At 41.5% G+C, this 24,342-nt stretch overlaps 1 protein-coding gene across 8 annotated transcripts; it reads left to right on the forward strand.

Annotated features, from left to right (window-relative positions):
* The first annotated feature begins 9,137 nt into the window (after positions 1-9,137).
* Positions 9,138-21,472, forward strand: LOC133539901 (zinc finger protein OZF-like). Of its 8 annotated transcripts, XR_009803511.1 has the most exons (7): positions 9,138-9,610; positions 11,993-12,235; positions 14,872-15,004; positions 15,242-15,338; positions 15,849-16,021; positions 16,160-16,317; positions 16,440-16,925. XR_009803511.1 is itself a non-coding variant. In XM_061882213.1 (6 exons), exons 1-4 carry the CDS (start codon positions 9,487-9,489, stop codon positions 15,853-15,855), a joined length of 471 nt encoding a protein of 156 aa, XP_061738197.1. In that variant the 5' UTR covers positions 9,139-9,486; the 3' UTR covers positions 15,856-16,021; positions 16,160-16,317; positions 16,440-16,925. The 8 variants fall into 8 exon arrangements, 7 of the variants coding, with proteins under 7 accessions (XP_061738195.1, XP_061738197.1, XP_061738198.1 ...); XM_061882213.1 differs by lacking the exon at positions 14,872-15,004 and having other exon boundaries at positions 9,139-9,610; XM_061882214.1 differs by lacking the exons at positions 14,872-15,004; positions 15,242-15,338 and having other exon boundaries at positions 9,139-9,610.
* The last annotated feature ends 2,870 nt before the right edge of the window (positions 21,473-24,342 follow it).

A 24,342-nucleotide genomic window follows, 5' to 3' on the forward strand; every position in this document is an offset into this window, starting at 1 on the left:
TTCTCTGTCTTACTCCTTGTCTTTGTATTCCTCCTTGTCTTTGTCTTCTTCTTCCACCACCACTTCATCTTCTTCTTCTTCTTCCACCACCACCACCACCACCACTTCTTCTTCTTCTTCTTCTTCTTCTCCTTCTTCTTCTTCTTCTTCTTCTTCTTCTTCTTCTTCTTCTTCTTCTTCTTCAACCACCACTTCTTCTTCTTCTTCTTCCACCACTTCTTCTTCTTCCACCGCCACTTCTTCTTCCAACACCACTTCTTCTTCCACCACCACTTCTTCTTTCACCACCACTTCTTCTTTTTCTTCTTCTTCGACCACCACTTCCTCTTTCACCGCTTATTCTTCCACCACTTCTTTGTGGGGGCCCTCGCTGCCATGCACCTGGTCCACCAGGACCTGCAGGAGCTGCAACTGTTGGCGAGACTCCTCGAGCCGCTGCCGGCTGCCTGCCGCTAGGTCCATGAACACGCCCACGAGAGCCCAGAGGAGATCGTCCTCCCTCGCCTCGGATGGTCCTTTCGGGTTGGGCGCCAACTGTGACAGTCTCATGCCGTCGTGCGGGTTCCCAGGACAACCAAGGAAGGACATTCGCTCGAGCAGGTGTGGACTTCTTCATTTTTCAATAAAGAGAATCTTTTTCCTGTTGTCGGTCTGCAGAGGGAAGCTCGCCCGCCTCACTCCTGCTGGCCCCGCCCCCGGAGACGCGGCGTGAATTCCCGCCACCTGCGGGCTCTGTGTCGGGCCCCACCTGGATTAGCAGCGGCCTTGGACGCGCCGGCGCCCGTTAAATTCAGTCTTGTCAACGCAAGATCTTTGACCAACAAAACAATTATCCTGAAGGATTTATTCGTCTCCCGCGGACTGGACCTCCTCTGTTTGACAGAAACCTGGCTGAGAGTCGGTGAGTCCGCCGCTCTTAATGAACTTCCTATTTTAATTCTCCGCGGTCGTCCGGCCGAAAAGGAGGAGGATTAGCAGTCGTTTTTAAAAATGACTTTAAATGCCGTCAGCCGTAAGCTTCGAACTATGCATGTTTGAACTGGGTCTTTCTGATGTCTTCCTGTGTGTCGTCGTATATCGACCACCCAAGTACCACAAAGACTTTATAAATGACTTTTCTGAATTTCTGGCCGAAATCCTGCCCAAATATGATCGTGTCTTAATTGTTGGTGATTTTAATATTCACACCTGCTGCCCAGACGAACCATTATCCAGGAGCTTCCTGAATGTCATTGACTCTTTTAACTCTGTACAGTCTGTGTGTGGTTCTACACACGAACGCGGGCATACACTAGACCTTGTACTGTCTTATGGTTTTATTGTTGACAATGTTTTTATTGGTGATGCGGTGTTCAGTGATCACAGTCCTGTTGTGTTTAATTTAACTTTTGCACCTGATGTAAAGCCGCTTGCCGTGCGTCATGCGCGTGTTATTAGGTCTGACACTGCAGCCGCCTTTTCTCCTTTGTTTACTGAGTCCATGCAGAGTAAATCACACCCTGCAGACACTGAACAATTGATGTACTCTTTTCTTTCGACATGTTCTAAGATTCAGGATAGTATAGAGCCCCTCAGAGCTATACGTCCCAAACCAAAACAGGAACCTTGGCTCAATGAAACCACACGCACAGCTCGGCGTGAGTGGCGAAGGGCGGCGCGCAAGTGGAAAGGGGATCACTTGGAAGTCTCCTATCAAATTTTAAAAGAAAACTGTCGAAATTATCAAAGTGTGGTTATAGCTGAGAAAACAAAATATTTGTCAGACTTGATTTTAAATAGCATCAGTAAGCCACGTGTTCTTTTTAATACTATTAGTAATGTTCTTAAACCGAATCCAGCCACTTCACTGGAGATGACAAGTGAAACTTGTGAAAAATATTTCTCCTTTTTTAATGATAAGGTTGCTTCTATTCGGGCAAATCTTTCTCGTTTTCCATTAAGTTTTTGTCACGTGGGGGTCGCATTTTAATGCGGGATCGTTCCTCCAACGCAAACATAGACACTCCGGACAACAACTAAAAGGTAAGAATGATTTAATATCAAAACACTGGTACAAAAACAGACGAAAAGAAACACGTGGCGAAAACACAGAAGCTAATGCTAACACTAGCACAGTTTTCCTTGCCCTTTTGTGGGTTCTTCCGAGGATGTTGTAGTTGTAATGATTTGTGCAGTCCTTTGAGACATTTGTGATTTGGGGCTATATAAATAAACATTGATTGATTGATTGAGGATCAGGTAACAAGAAATCTAGAATTACCAACGAAACAGTTGCATACCGCAAACAAGTGACCAAGACCGACTGACGGGACAAGGCAGGCTTAAATAAGGAAGTAATTAAAAAAACAGGTGTGCGTCTGGAACCCTCAGCAGGTGAAATTAATATGTTGCCATGGTGACCAAACTGACTCACAAAAAGGTACACAAACAACAAAGGGAGTCCAAACTAACAGAAAATAACTAAACTAAACATGATCCAGACTACGGATCATGACAGTACCCCCTCCTCAAGGACAGATACCAGATGTCCATAAACAAAAACAAGCAGGGTCAAGAGTCACGGGAGGGCGGAGGGAGGAATTGGCGGTGGGTCGCCAGGCCAAGTGTCCCCGAATCCACCGAGGCAAAGTCAAGTGGCGGCGGCGATTGGAACGCCGCTGCAGCCGGCGAGGCGGGCGACCAGGGAGCGGCCACATCCGTGGCCGACAGGGAGGTGGATGCACTTGGCGTGGCGGACGACCAGGGGGCGGCCACATCCATGGTCGACGTGGAAGTTGGCACGTCGGCGCCGTCGTAACAGGCGTGGACGCAGCAGAAGACTTGTCAGGCCTGGACGCAGCAGAAGACGAGGAGTCAGGCGTGAACGCAGCAGAAGACGAGGAGTCAGGCGTGAACGCAGCAGAAGACGAGGAGTCAGGCGTGAACGCAGCAGAAGACGAGGAGTCAGGCGTGAACGCAGCAGAAGACGAGGAGTCAGGCGTGAACGCAGCAGAAGACGAGGAGTCAGGCGTGGACGCAGCAGAAGACGAGGAGTCAGGCGTGGACGCAGCAGAAGACGAGGAGTCAGGCGTGGACGCAGCAGAAGACGAGGAGTCAGGCGTGGACGCAGCAGAAGACGAGGAGTCAGGCGTGGACGCAGCAGAAGACGAGGAGTCAGGCGTGGACGCAGCAGAAGACGAGGAGTCAGGCGTGGACGCAGCAGAAGACTTGTCAGGCGTGGACGCAGCAAAAGACTTGTCAGGCGTGGACGCAGCAGAAGACTTGTCAGGCGTGGACGCAGCAGAAGACTTGTCAGGCGTGGACGCAGCAGAAGACTTGTCAGGCGTGGACGCAGCAGAAGACGTGTCAGGCGTGGACGCAGCAGAAGACGTGTCAGGCGTGGACGCAGCAGAAGACGTGTCAGGCGTGGACGCAGCAGAAGACGTGTCAGGCGTGGACGCAGCAGAAGACGTGTCAGGCGTGGACGCAGCAGAAGACGTGTCAGGGGTGGACGCAGCAGAAGACGTGTCAGGCGTGGACGCAGCAGAAGACGTGTCAGGCGTGGACGCAGCAGAAGACGTGTCAGGCGTGGACGCAGCAGAAGACGTGTCAGGCGTGGACGCAGCAGAGGAGTCAGGCGTGGACGCAGCAGAGGAGTCAGGCGTGGACGCAGCACAAAACGTGTCAGGCGTGGACGCAGCAGAAGACGTGTCAGGCGTGGACGCAGCAGAAGACGTGTCAGGCGTGGACGCAGCAGAAGACGTGTCAGGCGTGGACGCAGCAGAAGACGTGTCAGGCGTGGACGCAGCAGATGAGGAGTCAGGCGTGGACGCAGCAGAAGACGAGACTTGGCTTGGTTCTTGGCATGGCGGTGCTTGGCGGCGTGGAGCTGGTACTGGTACTTGTCGTAGAGCTGGTACTGGTATTTGTCGTGGTGCTGGTACTTGGCGTGGTGCTGGTACTGGTCGTGGAGTTGGTGCTGGTACTGGTCGTGGAGCTGGTGCTGGTACTGGTCGTGGAGCTGGTGCTGGTACTAGAGCTGGTGCTGGTACTAGTCGTGGAGCTGGTGCTGGTACTGGTCGTGGAGCTGGTACTAGTCGTGGAGCTGGTACTAGTCATGGAGCTGGTACTAGTCGTGGAGCTGGTGCTGGTACTGGTCGTGGAGCTGGTACTAGTCGTGGAGCTGGTACTGGTCGTGGAGCTGGTGCTGGTACTGGTCGTGGAGCTGGTGCTGGTACTGGTCGTGGAGCTGGTGGAGGCGGCCTAGGAGGAGGTTGCGGCTTGGCTGGGCGCAGTTGTGCCACTCCCCCCGCACCGCCCCCCTGCCCCAGTCCCCCCCCAAGAGGCGGATACCAGACGCACTTCTTGCGGTCTGGAACCGTCTTTCGGGGTGGGTGGAGGGAGGTTAGGAGGTGGGTAGAATCCTCCCCTAAAAAATGTTCAGCAAGTGCATCTCCCTCTCCCACCTGAGATTGTGTGGGAGGACAAGAAGAAAACGTCCGTGTCGTGGGCGGGACTAGAGCCATGGGGGGCGGAGCTTGGCAATCAAAAGAAGACTGAGGAAATCTAAATATCAAAAAAATGTCCTGGTAGTGTTTTATCTTTGAATTATAGTCTTTTGTAGGTGACTTACACCTGGAGACAGAAGGCACAACAAGAACATTATGGTCCGTGACTTCCTTAGATGACGCCGGCGGAATGACGTCATCGCCGCGCGCCGATTCAGTGACGTCATCAGAAGTGGGCAGAGTGACGTCATGAAGAGTGGATGGAGTGAAGTCGTAGCCGGAGTTCATTTTGTTAGCAGCCCAATCAGAAAATTGTTTGGCAAAATGAGTGACTGGATTACCAAACATCGGCGGCGAGGAAAACTTTGCTGCTTGTGGCGTCTTGCTGTCCGGAGGAGTCTGAGGGAGCGGCACGTCCCGGTAGCGAAGTGGAGCCCTTTTGGACGGCTTCCGTCTTCGCTGACGCGTCCGGTACTGTGGTGGATCGATGTCCTCGGGCCATACGGAGGTGATCGGAATCAACTTGCCATTAGGACCCCACATCAGGTCCTGGCGCTCCAAGGGCGAGTGGCGTAGAGTCTCCGCTTCCATTGCTCTCCACGTACCTTGCTCCACATCTTCAGAGTCTATGGCGAAGGAACTGTAAGCTTGGTCCCTTCTGTCACGTGGGGGTCGCATTTTAATGCGGGATCGTTCCTCCAACGCAAACATAGACACTCCGGACAACAACTAAAAGGTAAGAATGATTTAATAACAAAACACTGGTACAAAAACAGACGAAAAGAAACACGTGGCGAAAACACAGAAGCTAATGCTAACACTAGCACAGGATCAGGTAACAAGAAATCTAGAATTACCAACGAAACAGTTGCATACCGCAAACAAGGGACCAAGACCGACTGACGGGACAAGGCAGGCTTAAATAAGGAAGTAATTAAAAAAACAGGTGTGCGTCTGGAACCCTCAGCAGGTGAAATTAATATGTTGCCATGGTGACCAAACTGACTCACAAAAAGGTACACAAACAACAAAGGGAGTCCAAACTAACAGAAAATAACTAAACTAAACATGATCCAGACTACGGATCATGACAGTTTTAATGTGGCCACTCAGTGCTCGACTGTGTTCTGTCACTTTGAGCCTGTGTCCATGCCTGAACTTACAGGAATAGTCGGCAAGCTAAAACCCTCGTCGTGTCCCACAGACCCAGTCCCCCCTCGCTTTTTTAAAGAAATCTGGGACACTATTGATTTGTCTGTTAGAAACATCATCAACAGCAGCTTGATTTCTGGCTGTGTCCCCTCCTTTTGTAAAAGAGCTGTTGTTGAGCCTTTGATTAAAAAAACAGGTCTTGATCCGACAAGTTTGTCAAATTATCGGCCCATTTCCAAATTACATTTTGTGTCAATGATTTTGGAGAAATGTGTTCTGGCACAACTGCAGCCTTTTTTAGATGAAAATAGCACTTTAGATCCATTTCAGTCTGGATACAAAGCTTTGCACAGTACTGAATCTGCACTTTAAAGGTTTTTAATGATTTGCTTTTAATGTCTGATTCTGGCAGCTCTGCCATTTTAGTGCTTTTAGATCTTACAGCTGCCTTTGACACAGTCGACCACACAATTCTTTTAGACCGCCTGAGAGACTGTGTGGGTGTCAGGGGGACTGCGTTAGCCTGGTTCAGATCTTACCTGTCTGAGAGGTCCTTCTCTGTCAGGCTGGGGGACGCCATTTCCACTTATGCCCCGCTTTGCTGTGGTGTCCCCCAGGGATCTATGTTAGGCCCCATCCTGTTCGCTCTTTATCTCCTTCCTCTTGGAGATATTTTTAAGAAACATGGAGTGTTTTATCACTTTTATGGAGATGACTGCCAAATTCATATGCCGATTTCAAAAAGCCACGGCCCCCTGACACCCCTTCTTAACTGTCTATGCGACGTCAAGGCTTGGTTAGCCCATATTTTTTTAATAATGAATGAGGGAAAAACGGAAATTTTAGTTTTTGGTCCGGCCCTCACTGACTTGGGACCATTGCAAATGTATGTGGGTCCCAAATTCACCAGCTTTGGCGTCACTGTAGACAGCGATTTTAAACTAGACAAACAAGTCAATGGCGTTTTAAAATCGTGTTTTTATCACCTTCGTCTTTTAGTAAAGGTTAAACCGTTTTTATCTTTTAACCTTTTTGAACAAGTCGTGCATGCTTTTATTTCAAGTCGCCTGGACTACTGCAATGCACTTTATGCTGGCATTAGCCAAAAAGCTCTCTCCCGGTTGCAGTTAGTCCAGAACGCGGCAGCAAGACTTTTAACAGGGGCCAAGAAACGCCAGCATAAAACCCCAATTCTTCAGAGTTTGCACTGGCTCCCTGTTCATTTTAGAATTGATTTTAAAACATTGCTGTTGTTTTTAAATCTTTACATGGACTGGAACCTCAATATATCTCGGACCTTATCCAAATTTACATTCCTGCGCGCGCTCTGAGGTCCGAGAGCCAGTTCCAGCTCGTGGTGCCCAAGACCAGACTTAAGACCAGGGGAGACAGGGCCTTCTCTGTGGTCGGCCCTAAGCTCTGGAACACTCTGCCCCTCCATGTTCAAACTGCTTCCACAGTGGAGTGTTTTAAGTCTCGTCTTAAGACCCACTTTTATTCTTTGGATTTTAACACTACGTGAGTTGTGTGGTCCTCTGTTCTCTGTTGTCCACTGTGTTTTTTATACACTTTGATTTCTATTTTACTGTTTTAATGGATTTTACCCTATAAAATAGTTTTTAATCATATTTGTTTTTATATTGTTTTTATTGGTTTTATATTTATTCATTTTTTATTTTTATTCAGTCATTGGTGGAGCAATATATATATATATATATATATTTTTTTTTTTTTTTTTTTTTTTTTTTTTACAATTATTTTTAACATGGCTGTGCAGCACTTTGGAAACATTGTTGTTGTTTAAATGTGCTATATAAATAAAGTGGATTGGATTGGATTGGGGGTACATGTACCCCTGGGGGTACTTGAAGGTATGCCAAGGGGAACAACAGATTTTTTTTTAAATATTCAAAACAATTCAAAAATCCTTTATACATATATTTATTGAATAATACTTCAACAAACTATGAATGTAAGTTCATAAACTGTGAAAAAGAAATGCAACAATGCAATATTCAGTGTTGACAGCTAGATTTTGTGTGGACATGTTCCATAAATATTGATGTTAAAGATTTATTTTTTTTGTGAAGAAATGTTTAGAATTAAGTTCATGAATCCAGATGGATCTCTATTACAATCCTCTAAGAGGGCACTTTAAGTTGATGATTACTTCTATGTGTAGAAATCTTTATTTTATTTTTTTATATACACTTGTTTATTTTCAACAAGTTTTTAGTTATTTTTACATCTTTTTTTCAAGAAAGACCACTACAAATGAGCAATATTTTTCACTGTTATACAATTTATTAAATCAGAAACTGATGACATAGTGCTGTATTTTACTTCTTTATCTCTTTTTTCCAACCAAAAATGCTTTGCTCTAATTTCATATAATTTCATCATCATTAGGGGCCTCTCTGGGCCCCCCTCCATCATATGCCCCTAGAATCCGTCTCCTTACCCCCCCCCCCCCCCCCTTTGGTGCCCCTGGCTGTAACACCGCAATTTCTCACACTTGCCAATCCTCCCGAAGTTCAGTGCCCCTCCTGAAAATCAAGCAAGCATTCTCCCGATTTTCACCCGGATTAACAATATTGAGGGTGTGCCTTAAAGGCACTGCCTTTAGCATTCTCTACAACCTGTCGTCATGTCCGCATTTCCTCCATACAAACAGCGTGCAGGCCCACTCGTATAATATATGCGGCTATTACACACACATAAGTGAATGCAAGCATACTTGGTCAACAGCCATACAGGTCACACTGAGGGTGGCTGTACAAACAACTTTAACACTGTTACAAATATGCGCCACACTGTGAACTCACACCAAACAAGAATGACAAACACATTTCGGGAAAACATCTGCATTGTAACATAACATAAACGCAACAGAACAAATACCCAGAACCCCTTGCAGCACTAACTCTATCGGGACGCTACAATATATTTTGATATTTACCTCAGAAGGCTGCAAATAGAAAAGAGGAATTAAATTTCCATCCATCCATCCATCCATTTCTACCGCTTATTCCCCTTTGGGGTCGCGGGGGGCGCTGGCGCCTATCTCAGCTACAATCGGGCGGAAGGCGGGATACAACCTGGAAATTTGTATTTAGATTTTATTTGATATGCCATTGATATTTTTTTTAAATTGTTATTGTTATTATTTGAAACTCGATTTTGCATGTCACTATAGAGTTACTGCATATAAGCCTTGCTTGTTCAATGTTCAATGCAAAACTTGTTTGGGTCCCTATTAAAAGGTTAATTTGTTCAACCTTGGCCCGCGGCTTTGTTCAGTTTTAAATTTTGGCCCACTCTGTTTTTGAGTTTGACACCCCTGCACTAGTGTAAAGCTCACATTTAAATGACAGTAAAAGGAAGTCTAAGTCTAATGTAATTGTAAAATAAAACTGAAGATGGCAGTAAGGCAACACATATGAATGCCCGCTGCCTTAAACTGTAAAGAAGAAGAATAACCTGTGGAGGGCAGCAATACGCCAAACGTGTTTTACTGGTCTGCTGAATTTGAAAGAAGAAGAAGAAGAACGAGGAACAAGCAAGATGGCGTTTGATAAGAAGGCCTAAACGTGGGCATTATTGTTCAGCATTTTTAGTTTGTGCATACATGACGTTTAGTGAAGCAAACATTGTCTAAAGTTGTTTGTATTCGGATACATTTGTCTGGCGCACTTTGATGCTTCTTCTTGTGCTATTTTAGCTGGCAAATGAGCTAACCTTGCTAGTTAGCTTAGCTTATTAGCTGCTAACTAGAATACGCCGAAGTTATCAACACATGGCTTAGCAGAGACCAAGTGTGAGTGTAAAGTGTTGTGATTGTGGGAAAATGTGTGAAAGAACGATAGCAGAGTACGAGGAGGAACTGTGTCCAACAAAAGAGGGGAAGGAGCGACAACATCAACTACTGGACGCCTATTATAAGAAACATCATCAGATTGTTTTACAAACAGGTTTGTTTACTTCTTACTCTCACATGTTTGCCAACTTTATATTTGATTAACAATACTATTCTTTAATATATTGTGTATAGGAAAGTTAATTATCTGCGATGAGGCGGCGACTTGTCCATTGTGTACGCCACCTTCCGCCCGATTGTAGCTGAGATAGGCGCCAGCGCCCCCCGCGACCCCAAAAGGGAATAAGCGGTAGAAAATGGATGGATGGACGGTTAATTATCGTATGAGGATGATGCACTGCTTTGTTTTTATTTTGTTCATAACAAGGAGACAGTTTCAGACATGAGAGGTTGGCTAATTTCACTTCCTGATTTTGACCTATATGCACCAATAAGTGAAAGTAAACATGTATTGTCAATCATTTTTCAATAAGCAAAATAGTCAACAGTTGTTTTATTATAAAAAAGATTAATGTCACTGACTTTCTTTCAGCGTGTTGTAGATAAAGATTCAGGATGCTTTATTATTGTCCATTTTTTAACATGTATAAGACATATATGAACTGAAATTACATTTTCGGGACAGTCCCACTAAGAGCAGACATACGTTACAGGGAGACAAGCGGATCAGCCACTTACGGCTGCTGCTTCAAAAAGGTGGGGAAAAGGTGATATTGGGAAAGGGGGGAAGAGTAAAACATATCGGTCTAAGGATGGACCCTCGGGAGGGGGTCCAGACTGAGTCCAAGGGGAAAAAAACTAATTTGCCTTAGCACGCATGGTCTCCAAGTGAATGTGGGAGCTGTGCTCTAAAGAGGAATTGTTGATGGACGTACTCCTCCATAAAAACACGACTTAGTAAAACATGTTTTGTAAGAGCTCCTTTTGGCCTAGTCAACAAAATGACCATATAGAAAAGTATTCTGTATAATGACAAAAACATGGTATTACTTTTTTAAGTAGTTACGGAATGAGAAGTGTTTTATTGTTTTTCATTATATTTAAAGACCTACTGAAACCCACTACTACCGACCACGCAGTCTGATAGTTTATATATAAATGATGAAATATTAACATTGCAACACATGCCGGGTTAGTTTACTAAAATATCCGGCTGAAACGTCTCGGTATGATGAAGCCTGCGCGTGACGTCAAAGATTGTCGAGGACATTTTGTTCCAGGATCGTTCCCAGCTATTAGCTCGTCTGTTTTCATCGCGAAATTCCACAGTATTCTGGACATATGTGTTGCTGAATCTATTGCAATTTGTTCAATGGACAATGGAGACATTAAAGAAGAAAGCTGTACGTGGGAAGTGGTGTATTTCAGCCGGCTTTAGCAACACAAACACAGCCGGTGTTTAATTGTTTACATTCCCGAAAGATGATATTCAAGCTTTACGATGGAACAGAGATGTCTAGCAAACACGGTCGGATTGAACCACACACACAAAGTACAGTGTATTATGCAGCGATCATGTCGAAAGATCGTGTTTCGATGAGGGTCCCTTGCGAAGGGCAGAGATGGGCATCGCCACCACCCGTCGACTGGTGCTGAAGAAAGGTGCAGGGCCGACCTTCAGGTTGTACAGGTACGACCATATAATCTCCCTAAAACACTAGTAACACAATAAGAAGATAAAGGATTTTCCAGAATTATTCTAGTAACTGTGTCTAATAACATCTAAATCGCTCCCACGGCCCTCGTCTTTTTTTTTTTCCTATTCCTTCACTCTCACTTTCCTCATCCACAAATCTTTCATCCTCGCTCAAATTAATGGGGAAATCGTCGCTTTCTCGGTCCGAATCGCTCTCGCTGCTGGTGGCCATGATTGTAAACAATGTTCAGATGTGATGAGCTCCACAACCCGTGACGTCACGCACACATCGTCTGCTACTTCCGGTACATTAAAGGCTTTTTTATTAGCGACCAAAAGTTGCGAACATTATCGTCGATGTTCTCTACTAAATCTTTTCAGCAAAAATATGGCAATATCGCGAAATTATCAAATATGACACATAGAATGGACCTGCTATCCCCGTTTAAGTAAGAAAATCTCATTTCAGTAGGCCTTTAATTCATGGTTAGAAAATTACCATAACAGGTTTATGGTTAAAATTGTAGGTAAAGTTTAGGTGTAATAGGCGGACATGTATACAAAAAAATGGTTACACACTTTACACCAGTGAGTGTAATGTTAAGAATGCCCCCCACCCCCAACACAATTCCCAAGCCTTTTTTTACTCACTGTACCAATTTAGAAGTAATTTTAGTGGCTGGGACAAAAGGAAGGTTTTCCTGTGTTTTTAATGGTTGTTTAGCTACACACTTTTAACACAACACACAAAAGAACACAAATAATCTCATTTTGTTAACAGTGTCAGTCAAAAACAATTTATATTCTCTAATAATCTTATTTACTTATTTACACAAACAGACGCCCAGCAGCCCCCCCATATCAAAGAAGAATATTTACATCCCCCTTGTGTAAAAGAGGATGAGGCAGAGCCATCCTACATTAAAGAGGAAGAGGAGGAAGTGCGGAGCAGTCAGGAGGGAGTGTGTCCTCTAGGGCAGGAGGAGACGGATCTCACCAAGTTTCCACTGAGTGTTGTCTCTGTGAAGACTGAAGACCATGAAGACAAACCCCCTGAGTCCTCACAGCGTCATCACAGTCCAAGTAAGCACAACATCCACGTATCATTTTATTCTCAGGGCATTCAATCCATCACAACTGGACTGTTCGTTTTTTCTTAGAAGACGTTTGGCCTCTCATCCAAGTAGGCTTCATCACTTAATGCTCACAGACGTAAAGTCTTAAATCTAATCCTTTCAATTTAAGACCTTGGGGTGTGTTAAGTTCTATCACAATCTTCTAAAAAATCTAAAATAAGTCCTGGAAATGTCCCCAAAATTATAATGATACATACATTTGTTTAAATAAATACATAAACTATCTGTTCAGCCTGGTCAAAATTCTGGAGCAGGACGAGTGTGTGGTACTGTGTATGTTACAACAGAGTTAAGCTCGCAGCGGATATTAGGAAAGCCCACAGGAAAGCAGAGTTATTTGTGTAAGATTGTAAGGGCAAGTTCAACCATTTGTGGCTGTAGAACAAATCATGTGGAGGACAACGTTTGTAAACATTGTGGTCCAAAAGGAAAGCTGATGAAAAGGTCTAAAATCGTTGACAAATTTGTGTCAACTGATGCTTAAACACCTGCACATCATTACATTATACTTGATATCACTACTATCGTTATATGTATGGATTGGCCCACCTTTGTTTACATCCAAGAGCTCTAGCTTGAAGTTACCATTTCTCCCTACGGTGTGAAGTGTAACATGTTTAAGCGTAAGTCGCAAGCAAGGACAGTATTTTGCGTTGAGGAGGCATTAGTTGGATTGTCACTGTCAAATTTGCAGACAGAGCTAGAATGACCTAGGCAAGGGTCATCCACATGACCCATGCCTGGGATATGCTGTGCACAAAACACTAAAATTGAACGTTTTTATTAGGGCTTTGCGTCTGTACCTTGAATGGCGATGTGATATGAATCTTAATACATGCGTTGTGATACATTTTACTAACAATATTTTTAAAACATTAAAACTCCATAGGATTCGATGCAGATGGAAGCTTTGCATGGTGAGAAGAAAATTAATTGTATCATGTCAGAACAATGTCATATGTTTATTTTTTTAAATAGACACCTAAAAAACAAGCAGTGCCTGCATTAATTATGAGCAAATAGTATAAGTATCAATTAAGGCATTGCAATCCGTAAACTTAAAGAAAGGATGACTGAGTTAAAAATGAAAATTATAATTACAACTGTAAATGAATTTTGTTGTGTAGATTTTTAGTTTAATTGTATTTTTATTTGCTACACATTTGTTAAATGTTAGAGTGTCAAATTTGATCAAAAGACTGACAGGTTGGGATGTTCACAAACAAACCCCATCTATCGACTGGTCCATTAACATGAACGATAGGTTTGTTTTTATTTGAAGCGTGACAGTGACGAAACATTTTCATCTCAACCTAGGCAGAAACAGCAGCAGCTATGAACAGAGTGGGTTTGGTATCCTCGCTGCTCTGACTATAATGGAATGGACTTCATTATTATTGCACTTAAAAGTGTGTTCAGTACAAGTTGTGCAAGAGCAGACATTCAGTAGACAGGACCGGCTGTGAGGAAAAGACAATCAGCAACACTGCTTGAACGTTGAGGATATTAGAAAGTGTTACGCACTTTTATGTCTCCAAATATCCCAAAAAAAGTTGCAAGATTTGTCGCTTGTCGCTTTTGAGAAAGAAAGTCAGTAAGAAGAGTTGGAATGGTTCTACTCTCCCACTCTTCCACCGCGTGGCGCAGTGGGAGAGTGGCCGTGCGCAACCCGAGGGTCCCTGGTTCAAATCCCACCTAGTACCAACCTCGTCATGTCCGTTGTGTCCTGAGCAAGACACTTCACCCTTGCTCCTGATGGGTGCTGGTTGGCGCCTTGCATGGTAGCTCCCTCCATCGGTGTGTGAATGTGTGTGTGAATGGGTAAATGTGGAAGTAGTGTCAAAGCGCTTTGAGTACCTTGAAGGTAGAAAAGCGCTATACAAGTACAACCCATTTATTTATTTAGATTTAGTCAGAAAGTCGCCAAGTTGACAACACTGCACTGAAATGTGTGTGTGTGAAAAATAAAGACGCAAAAACCTGCCATAGGTTGCTTTTGATTGCTTTATACTGCATGGAGCTTTTTGTGGTTGGCTAGATTTAGGTACAATCACTTATGGATTGATCTGTGATGGGTTCCTTCAGTAAGTCAATCAGAGTTACCGTCTGTGTGTCACATACACACCCATATACACACATATGCAACTATATGAACACATGAATGCATGGTCGAGTACAGAGGAGATATGTGAGTAAACACTATCACAGGAGCCATCTGCAACAGGAGGTCACCAGACCACAGCCACAAGGACGCTGACACAAAGCGCCCCAACAGCAAGGCTGACAACCCCTGAGGCAGATGGCTCCCACTGAGGAACGCTGGAAAGTAAAAATATTAAAACCTGTAAAATAGTAAGAACCATAAGTTGACATAAAGTATAAAATACAAGTAAGAAATATGAAGACAAAAAAAGAATAATATATAGTAAATATGAAATAATATAACTAAATAAAATCTTGCATAACTAATAAAATAAAAAGTAAAGTATGAATTACTTCAATAAAATCAATTAATATTAGGTAAAAGCCAAATCAACAAGGTGGGTCTTAAGCCTGCTCTTAAAACATAAATGTTTTCCACAGCCCTGAGGTCGTCTGGCAAGCACATTCCATAGACGAGGACCATAATGGTGGAAAGATGCTGTCCAGTGACTTTGTGTCCTAACTTTTGGAAAAATTAGGAGATGATTGCCGCAGGATCTCAGGGCATGTGAAGGTTGGTAGGGTAAAAGCAACACTGTAAAAACTCTTTCAGGGGTATTGTCCATTTTACTTTATTTTTAAAAGTATATTTATTCCAATTAATCAACTTATTTTTATTTTTATACTTTTTGAGTAATCTATAAGTAAAAAGTGTGAATATTTTCGTGACTTACTTTTTTATGTGATAAAATTAATTTTATTGGACTTCCAACATTGATTTAGCAAAACTCAGTTCCAATGTTTATATCAGACCTAAAACGTCAGGACCCGCCCACCTGCAGCTGTGGAAGAACAAGCCCAGACACGTTGTTTCACGGAGCCCAAGGAAAACACTTTACCCAACTCATGTAAGTAAAAGTCAGTCTTTGCCAGGATTGAAATGTATACATTTTCAAAAGCATGGTTCAACGTTATATTTTGTTTGCTACTTTTCCGCCGACTGCCATTTCGAATGTGCTCTTACCGCCAACAGCTCATAACTTCAACCAAACATTGTTTATACATGTGCGGTTTAAAATGAGCGTTTTCTTTGCTTGTAGTCAAGACGCTGTAGTGATGTAGCTTATTCACATTCCCAGCAAAACTGGGGAAGCTGTTATGTGCTGGTGAGATGGGTTGTGATACTCGTCTGTTGGTTAAGTAAGTATTAGTTATTTTGTCTTAAACTGTATATAAACGAAACAATATCATTGCTAACACACTGCTGAATATTTACGTTTGTTTTGGTCGGTGAAAACCACAGTTTATTTTGGTAAATTTGATGGAGATTTTGCCCTCATTTGCATATTTAACCACCTGCTGCAGGAGACTGAGCGCGTCTGACAGCCTGTTTACTGACTGTTCCTTTGCATGTGCAGATCCTGATTCCTGCTCTGACTGATGTGCAGCCTATCAGAGAAAGGACTGTGCCAGGACCATCAATGATAGGATGGCCACAACATACAGTTGGAGAAGACAGGAAGTGGTTGCCAAGTCTCCTGGGGCGGCAGAATTTAAGGAAAGACTGCATGCCCTCATCGAACCATTCCAGGTAAATGATTAATCATTCTATTTTTCCTGACCAAGTTTCCATTGTGACTTGGACATGACATACTAGTCTCACTTTTTGTCTGAAAATGTATACTAAAACCCTTAATATCAGTAATGGTCAACATTTGCTGTCTTTCAGAGGAATGAAGAGTTCCGAAGGTGCACTGCTGTTCCACTGGAATCAACATTTATGTCCCAGCTGGACAAGTACACTCCAAAACTCCTATCCTGGATGTCTTCAGTGCAAAAGGAGTGACTGGTCAGCGCATCAAGAACTTGTTGATGGAACTGATACAGGTGGGTAAAAAGTGGTTTAAAAGTTTAAAACTGAATCTGTAATCCTGCTCTAATAACGGTATCACAGATTTGGAGTAAAAGTGCCAACAAAATTCATTGATTTATTATTCTTTTAACTCTAGGACCCAAGTGCCTCTGCAGTGATGAAGAGAGATGTGACTCTGAGATGCCTCATAGAGAACATGGGAGAGAGTGGACAGGAGCTCACTGAAAGACACTACTGTGAAGTTGTTCTGCTTGTGAATTGTTACAGAAGTACAGATAATCTTAATGTTAAATTGTTTTAGCAAGAAACTGTACTGTGAATGTTCTGAGTAAAACTTGAGATGCTGAGGTCATGCATTCTTTTATGCACTAAATACTGATGTTCTTGACTATTAATATTGTCCAGCTTATTGACACGGTTTGGATATGGCTTGTGAAAATGTTTGATTAATATGCATACGGTTAAAAAAAAAGAAAACTACTGTGAAGGTGTTCTACACATCACTTTAAAAAGTTGAGGTCATGTATTCTATGCACTAAATATGGATGTTGACTGTTCATACTGTCCAGCTCATTGACACTTTTTTTTATATGGTAATGATTTAATGAAGGTTGGAATTTGATATCTTTTGATTTTTTAAAATTATTATTCTAAATAATTTTTCCATTTTCAGAACAAAGAAAGGGTAAGTTGGTCAAAATTAATAAAATTGAGTACAACAATTATTTTTTCATTTAAATGTTACTTATTTTAATTAAGTCTTGTGTGTTTAATATGCTGATGTTTTTTTTTACATTGATTTTACTCAATTTTTTGGCTTTTTCTGTAAACTCAACTTAATCTTTTTGCATAAATCGAAATGCATATTATTAAGTTCTACTTACTCAAAATACCAATTAGTTGACTAAACTAACAAAAATTGCTTGGAAAATGTTGCCTTATTTTTATTGAGTTAGATCTAGGCAACAGTTTTTACAGTGAAATCTGAAAGATAAGAAGGCTCAATACCATAAAAAAACATTTAGAAACCCTAAGAACAACCTTAAATTGGATACTGAAACACACTGAGAGCCAATGCAGACATTTTAAAACCGGTGTAATGTGTAATGCCACTGAATTTTGGAGTAATTGCAAATGTGCAATAACCTTTTCAGGAAGACCAGAATGCTGGGCATTACAATAATCTATACGACTTGTAATACAAGCATGCATTAGCGTCTCCGTGGTGCCCTGAGAGAGAATTGGGCAAACTCTGGCTATATTTTTAAAGAGATAAAAAAACTATTTGTGTTTTATATGTGGTATAAAACTATGGTCAGAGTCGAAAACAATGCCCAGATTTTTTACTTGTGGTGATGAAGTTGAAGACAATGATTTTAGTTCTGATGTGTGTTTCTTCCTCAGGGCAAAAGTCTAAAACTTCAGTCTTGTCCTGGTTAAAATGTAAACAAACATCTGCCATCCAGGACATATTTGAAATGCAATTAAAAAGAGTATAATTTGGTCTTGTGTCATCAGGAGACAGGGAAATGTATTGCTGTGTGTCATCAGCATAACTGGAAAATAATCACATGTCTCTTGATGACACTGCTAAGTGGAATCATGTAAATATTACAAAACCCAAAACCAGTGAAGTTGGCATGTTGTCCATCCGTCCATTTTTTTACCACTTGCGCCTTGTGCCGGAGCCTATCTCAGCTGCATTCGGGCGGAAAGCTGGGTACACCCTGGACAAGTCGCCACCTCAACATTCACACTCACATTCACACATTAGGGTCAATTCAGTGTTGCCAATCAACCTATCCCCAAGTGCCTGTCTTTGGAGTTGGGAGGAAGCCCACACAGTCACGGGGAGAACATGCAAACTCCACACAGAAAGATCCCCATCACAGAATCAATCCCAGGACCTTCGTATTGTGAGGCACACGTACTAACCCCTGCCCCCCGTTGGCACGTTGTGTAATTCGTACATACAAACAGATTACAATGATGTGCAAATCGTTTTCAACTAATATTCAATTGAATATACTGCAAAGACAAGATATTTAATGTTGAATTTTATTTAGCAAATAATCTTTAACTCAGAATTTAATGGCAGCAACACATTGCAAAATGGTTTGCATAGTACAGTTTTAACTTGCCCCCACAGATATAGCGACAAACTGTAGCTACTGACAGTGTTTTTCGGAAGTGTTCCTGAGCCCATGTGGTGATATCCTTTACACATTGATGTTGTTTTTTGATGCAGTACCGCCTGAGGGTGTTGTTCCCAGGACAACACCCTCAAAAACACCGCCGGCTTCGCTGGGCCCGAGCTCATCTAAGATGGACTGATGAAAAGTGTAAAAGTGTTCTGTGATCTGACGAGTTCACATTTCAAATTGTTATTGGAAACTGTGAACATTGTATTCTCCGTAACAAAGAGGAAAAGAACCATCTGGATTGTTACAGGCGCAAAGTTCAAAAGCCATCATCTATGATAATATGGGGGTGTATTAGTGCCCAAGGCATGGGTAATGTACACATCTGTGAATGCACCATTAATGCTGAAAGGTACATACAGGTTTTGGAGCAACATACGTTGCCATCCAAGCAATGTTTTCATGGAAGCACCTGCTTATTTCAGCAAGATAATACCAAGCCACGTACTAGACTGGCCTGCCTGTAGTCCAGACCTGTCTCCCATTGAAAATGCTTAAAACACCACAACAGAGACCCCGGATTGTTGAACAACTTAAGCTGTACATCAAGCAAGAATGGGAAATAATTCCACCTGAAAAGCTTCAAAAATTGGTCTCCTCAGTTCCCAAACGTTTACTGAGTGTTGTTAAAAGGAAAGGCCATGCAACACAGTGGTAAAAATGCACCGTGTCAACTTTTTTGCAATGTGTTGATGCCATTAAATTTTAAGTTCATGATTATTTGCAAAAAAAAAAGATATGTTTCTTAGTTCGGACATTAAATATCTTGTTTTTGCAGTGTATTCAATTGAATATAAGTTGAAAAGGATTTGCAAATCATTGTATTCTGTTTTCATTTACGAATTACACAATGTGCCAACTTCACTGGTTTTGGGTTTTGTAGATTTTGAGCCATATTGCCCGTCCATACTAAAAAGTCCATCCGCCTTGGTCTTATTTTACTGTGAATAATGTTTTAAAGAGCGGCCTGTTTGTCCCCCACAGAAAGTTCAAGCCAGTTCATAAAATAACTTGGTTTTCTTTAGTACATGTACATATGTTCTGAATGCCTCATGTGACTGAATAAAACTCAACATTTCTAAAGCATGTGTGTGTCTTCTTGTGTTTTGCAGACGTCTGTGAAGAACATCCTCTCCCTCTGCAGCAGGAAGACAGCTTCAAGATAGAGCAGGAAGAACCACAAATCTACCACAATCATGAGGAAGAGAAGGCACCACCGACCTCACACTTTAAAAAGAGAGATGTTGATGGACTAACCTCTAACATTAAAGAGAAAAAGGAAGTGACACATCCCCACTACTTTAAAAAGGAAGAACAGTACCCACTGACCCTGCTTGTTAAAGAGGAAGAGGACGGAGAGCATCTTGAATGGTCAGAGGAGTTCCCAGTGATTGGTGTGATTGTGAAGAGTGAAGATGATGAGATCAAACATAAAAGTGAGGAGAAGAGAGAGGTGGAGCCTCTAAGCAGCAGCTCAACTCAACACATCACAACAGAAGCTGATGGAGACCTCTGTGGAGGATCACAAGCAGACAAGCTCTTAGCTCCACTATCAGATAGTGACGACACATCACACTCTCCTGACACTGATGATGAAGACTCTAAAGCCGACAAGACATGTCACACTGACAACACACGCTTTAATTGTTCTCACTGTGACAAAACTTGCAAATACCGTTGTGATCTGAAAATACACATGAGAAAACACACTGGAGAAAAACCTTTCACCTGTTCAATCTGTAGTAAAGGTTTTGCAGAAAGTCAAAATTTGAAAGTACACATGAGAATACACACGGGAGAAAAGCCATTTGTGTGCTCAGTTTGCAGTAAAAGATTCTCTCTGAAGCAAGCTATGATTAGACACACAAGAATACACACTGGAGAAAAAACTTTTTTCTGCTCCGAATGTGGTAAAGGTTTTATACAAAATAGTGATCTGAATATACACATGAGAACACACACTGAAGAAAAATCATTTTCCTGCTCAGAATGTGGTAAATATTTTCTCCAAAGACAGTATTTAAAAAAACACATGAGAATACATACTGGAGAAAACCAGTATAACTGTTCAATCTGCGGTAAGGATTTTGTAAAACGTCAATATTTGACAGTACACATGAGAATACACACCAGGGAAAAACATTTTCTCTGTTCAATCTGCGGTAAAGGTTTTGTACAAAGTAACAATTTAAAAGTACACATGAGAATACACACTGGAGAAAAACTACTTTCCTGTTCTATCTGCAGTAAAGATTTTGTACAAAGTCAACATTTGAAAGCACACATGAGAACACACACAGGTGAGAAAGTGTTGAGTTGCAGTGTGTGTGATGAAAGATTCTCTTATAAGTACCAGTGTAAGAAACACAAGTGTGCTGGTGAGAACAGCAGCAAATGAAGCTGCAGACTTTATTAACCATGGCCTTCTGACATCAGCACATATAACATGATTTACATTATTGTTGTGTATGTAACACATACTTGTTAATATTCTTCTTACATTAATAGATGATATATTTCAGGTTAGTATTTTTTTTTGTGGGTCAAGTATATGCAATGATATACAAACTAGTGTACTTTAATTAAAATCAGAGCAATTTGACTTAAAAAGGTACGAGTAAACAGTACAAAACATGTATGTTACATACAATAAACATTTAATGTGTATATGGAAATTCATAATCAAATTTTAAGCTTACTCATAACAGTGTTTTAATATCGGATTTTAATATCATTATTTACTTTGTACATCATTTGAGCAGTATGTGTTTTTATCATTTACTTTTGAAATGTGTGACTTAATGAATCATTTGTTGGGTCCTGATAATACATTCTTTAAACTTAATTAGTTTTTTTTGTAATATGAATATTCTTTTGTGATTGTTTTATATGTATGTTCCCAGACTTTATGCAATATATAATGTATGCTTCAACTAAAGTTGGGAACAATAAATGTAGTTATTTGTTATGTATGTATTTTGTTCTGTTATATTGCAGTCATTTTTTATATTTTGTTATTTGTATGATTTAAATGTAGTTTCGAGTGTAGTTTTCTCAACTACAAAACCATAAACCAGTGAAGTTGGCATGTTTTGTAAATTGTGAATAAAAACAGAATACATTAATTTGCAAATCCTTTTCAACCTATAGTCAATTGAATACAGTGCAAAGACGAGATGCTTAACGTTCAAACTGAGAAATGTTGTTTTTGGCAAATATTTGATCGTTTGGAATTTGATGCCTGTGACATGTTTAACAAAAGCTGGCTCAAGTGGCAAAAAAGACTGAGAAAGTTAAGGAATGCTCATCAAACACTTATTGGGAACATCCCACAGTGAAGAGGCTAATTGGGAACAGGCGGGTCCCATGATTGGGTATAAAAACAGCTTCCATGAAATGCTATGTCATTCATGAACAAGAATGAGGCAAGGGTCACCACATTTGAACAAATCCATCCATCCATCCACCTTCTACCGCTTATTCCCTTTTGGGGTAGCGGGGGGGGGGGGGGGGGCTCAGCTACAATCGGGCGGAAGGTGGGGTACACCCTGGATAAGTCGCCACCCCATCGCAGAGCCTTTTGAACAAATGTGTAAGCAAATTGTCAAACAGTTTAAGAACAACATTTCTCAACCAGCTATTGCAAGGAATTAAGGGATTTCACCATCTATGGTCTGTAATATCAAAAGGTTCAGAGAACCTGGAGTAATCACTGCACGTAAGCGGTAATACCCGTGACCTTCCATCCCTCAGACGGTATTGCATCAAAAAACGACATCAGTGTGTAAAGGATATAACCTCAGGGGCTCAGGAACACATCAGAAAACCACTGTCAGTAACTACAGTTGGTTGCTAAATCTGTAAGTGCAAGTTAAAACTCTACTCTCCAAAGCGAAAGCCATTTATCAACAACACCCAGAAACGCTGCCGGCTTTGCTGGGCCCGAGGTAATCTAAGATGGACTGATGCAAAGTGAAACGTGATCTGTGGTCTGACGAGTCCACATTTCAAATAGTTTTTGGAAACTGAATGTCGTGTCCGACGGTCCAAAGAAGATGAGAACCTTCCGGATTGTTATAGACGCAAAGTTCAAAAGCCAGCATCTGTAATGATATGGGGGTGTATTAGTGCCCAAGGTATGGGTAACTTACACATCTGTGAAGGCACCATCAATGCTGAAAGGTACATACAGGTTTTGGAGCAACATATGTTGCCATTCAAGCAACGGCTTTTTCATGGACGCCCCTGCTTATTTCAGCAAGAAAATGCCAAGCCATATTCTGCATGTGATACAAAAGCATTGCTTTGTAGTAAAAAATTGTGGGTACTAAACTGGCCTGCCTGTAGTCCAGACCTGTCTCCCTTTGAAAATGTGTGGCGCAATATGAAGCCTAAAATACCACAACTAAAGCTGTACATCAAGCAAGAATGGGAAATAATTCCACCTGAAAAGCTTCAAGAATTGGTCTCATCAATTCCCAAACGTTTACTGAGTGTTGTTAAAAGGAAAGCATGTAACACAGTGGTAAAAAATGCCCCTGTGCCAACTTTTTTGCAATGTGTTGCTGCCATTAAGTCCTAAATTAATAATTATTTGCAAAAAACAAACAAAGTTTCTAAGTTCGATCATTAAATATCTTGTCTTTGCAGTCTATTCAATTAAATATATGTTGAAAAGGATTTGCAAATCATTGAATTCTGTTTTATTTACGATTTACACAATGTGGCAACGTCATTGGTTTTGGGTTTTGTATAATAACTTCTAAAAATTTGATTGTTTTTTCTCTTTCTATTTCAGTATTGTCCATTATAATTTGTGATTTACATGTTTACAATATCAAAACATGATATATTTAGTTTTATTGAAGTTAATGACATTTAATTGATGTCAGCCATCTTTTTATAGACAACTCTCTGATTAAAATAGGATGAGACCTACAGTCAAGTTCAAAAGTTTACATTCACTTGTAAAGAACATAGTGTCATGGCTGTCTTGAGTTTCCAATACATTCTACAACTCCTATTTTTTCTGTGATAGAATGATTGAAGCCCATACTTGTTTGTCACAAAAAAACATTAATGAAGTTTTGTTCTTTTATGAATTTATTATGGGTCTACTGAAAATGTGACCAAATCTGCTGTGTCAAAAGTATACATACAGCAATGTTAATATTTGGTCACATGTCCCTTGGAAAATTTCACTGCAATAGGGTGCTTTTGGTAGCCATCCACAAGCTTCTGGTTGAATTTTTGACCACTCCTCACAAAATTGGTGCAGTTCAAATAAATGTGTTGGTTTTCTGACATAGGCTTGTTTCTTCAGCATTGTCCACACATTTAAGTCAAGACTTTGGGAAGGCCATTTTAAAACCTTAATTCTAGCCTGATGTTTCCATTCCTTTCCCGCTTTTGACGTGTGTTTGGGGTCATTGCCTTTTTGGAACACCCAACTGCGCCCAAGACCCAACCTCCGGGCTGATGATTTTAGGTTGTCCTGAAGAATTTGGAAGTAATTCTCCCTTTTCATTTTCCCATTTGAAGCACCAGTTCGATTGGCAGAAAAACAGGCCCAGAGCATGATATTACTACCACCATGCTTGAAGGTAGATGTGGTGTTCCTGGGATTAAAGGCGTTATCTTTTCTCCTCCAAACATATTACTGGGTATTGTGTGTGTGTGTGTGTGTGTGTGTGTGTGTGTGTGTGTGTGTGTGTGTGTGTGTGTGTGTATATATATATAAAGTGTTACTTGGCTAAAAAGCTTCTTTACTATTTAATATAGACTCTTAAAGCGCGATGAAAGGGCTTTAAAGGTTACAATGGTGACTCTTGCAAGTGT

Source organism: Nerophis ophidion, linkage group LG21, assembly GCF_033978795.1.
Source record: "Nerophis ophidion isolate RoL-2023_Sa linkage group LG21, RoL_Noph_v1.0, whole genome shotgun sequence".
Lineage (NCBI taxonomy): Eukaryota > Metazoa > Chordata > Actinopteri > Syngnathiformes > Syngnathidae > Nerophis > Nerophis ophidion.

Bases quoted from the DNA above. Each gene is read 5' to 3' on its own strand.
- LOC133539901 (XM_061882210.1), top strand. From the start codon at position 9,487: ATGTGTGAAAGAACGATAGCAGAGTACGAGGAGGAACTGTGTCCAACA. The intron at 9,611-11,992 runs GTTTGTTTACTT...TTACACAAACAG, and splicing joins TCAGATTGTTTTACAAACAG to ACGCCCAGCAGCCCCCCCAT. The intron at 12,236-19,616 runs GTAAGCACAACA...TGTGTTTTGCAG, and splicing joins ACAGCGTCATCACAGTCCAA to ACGTCTGTGAAGAACATCCT.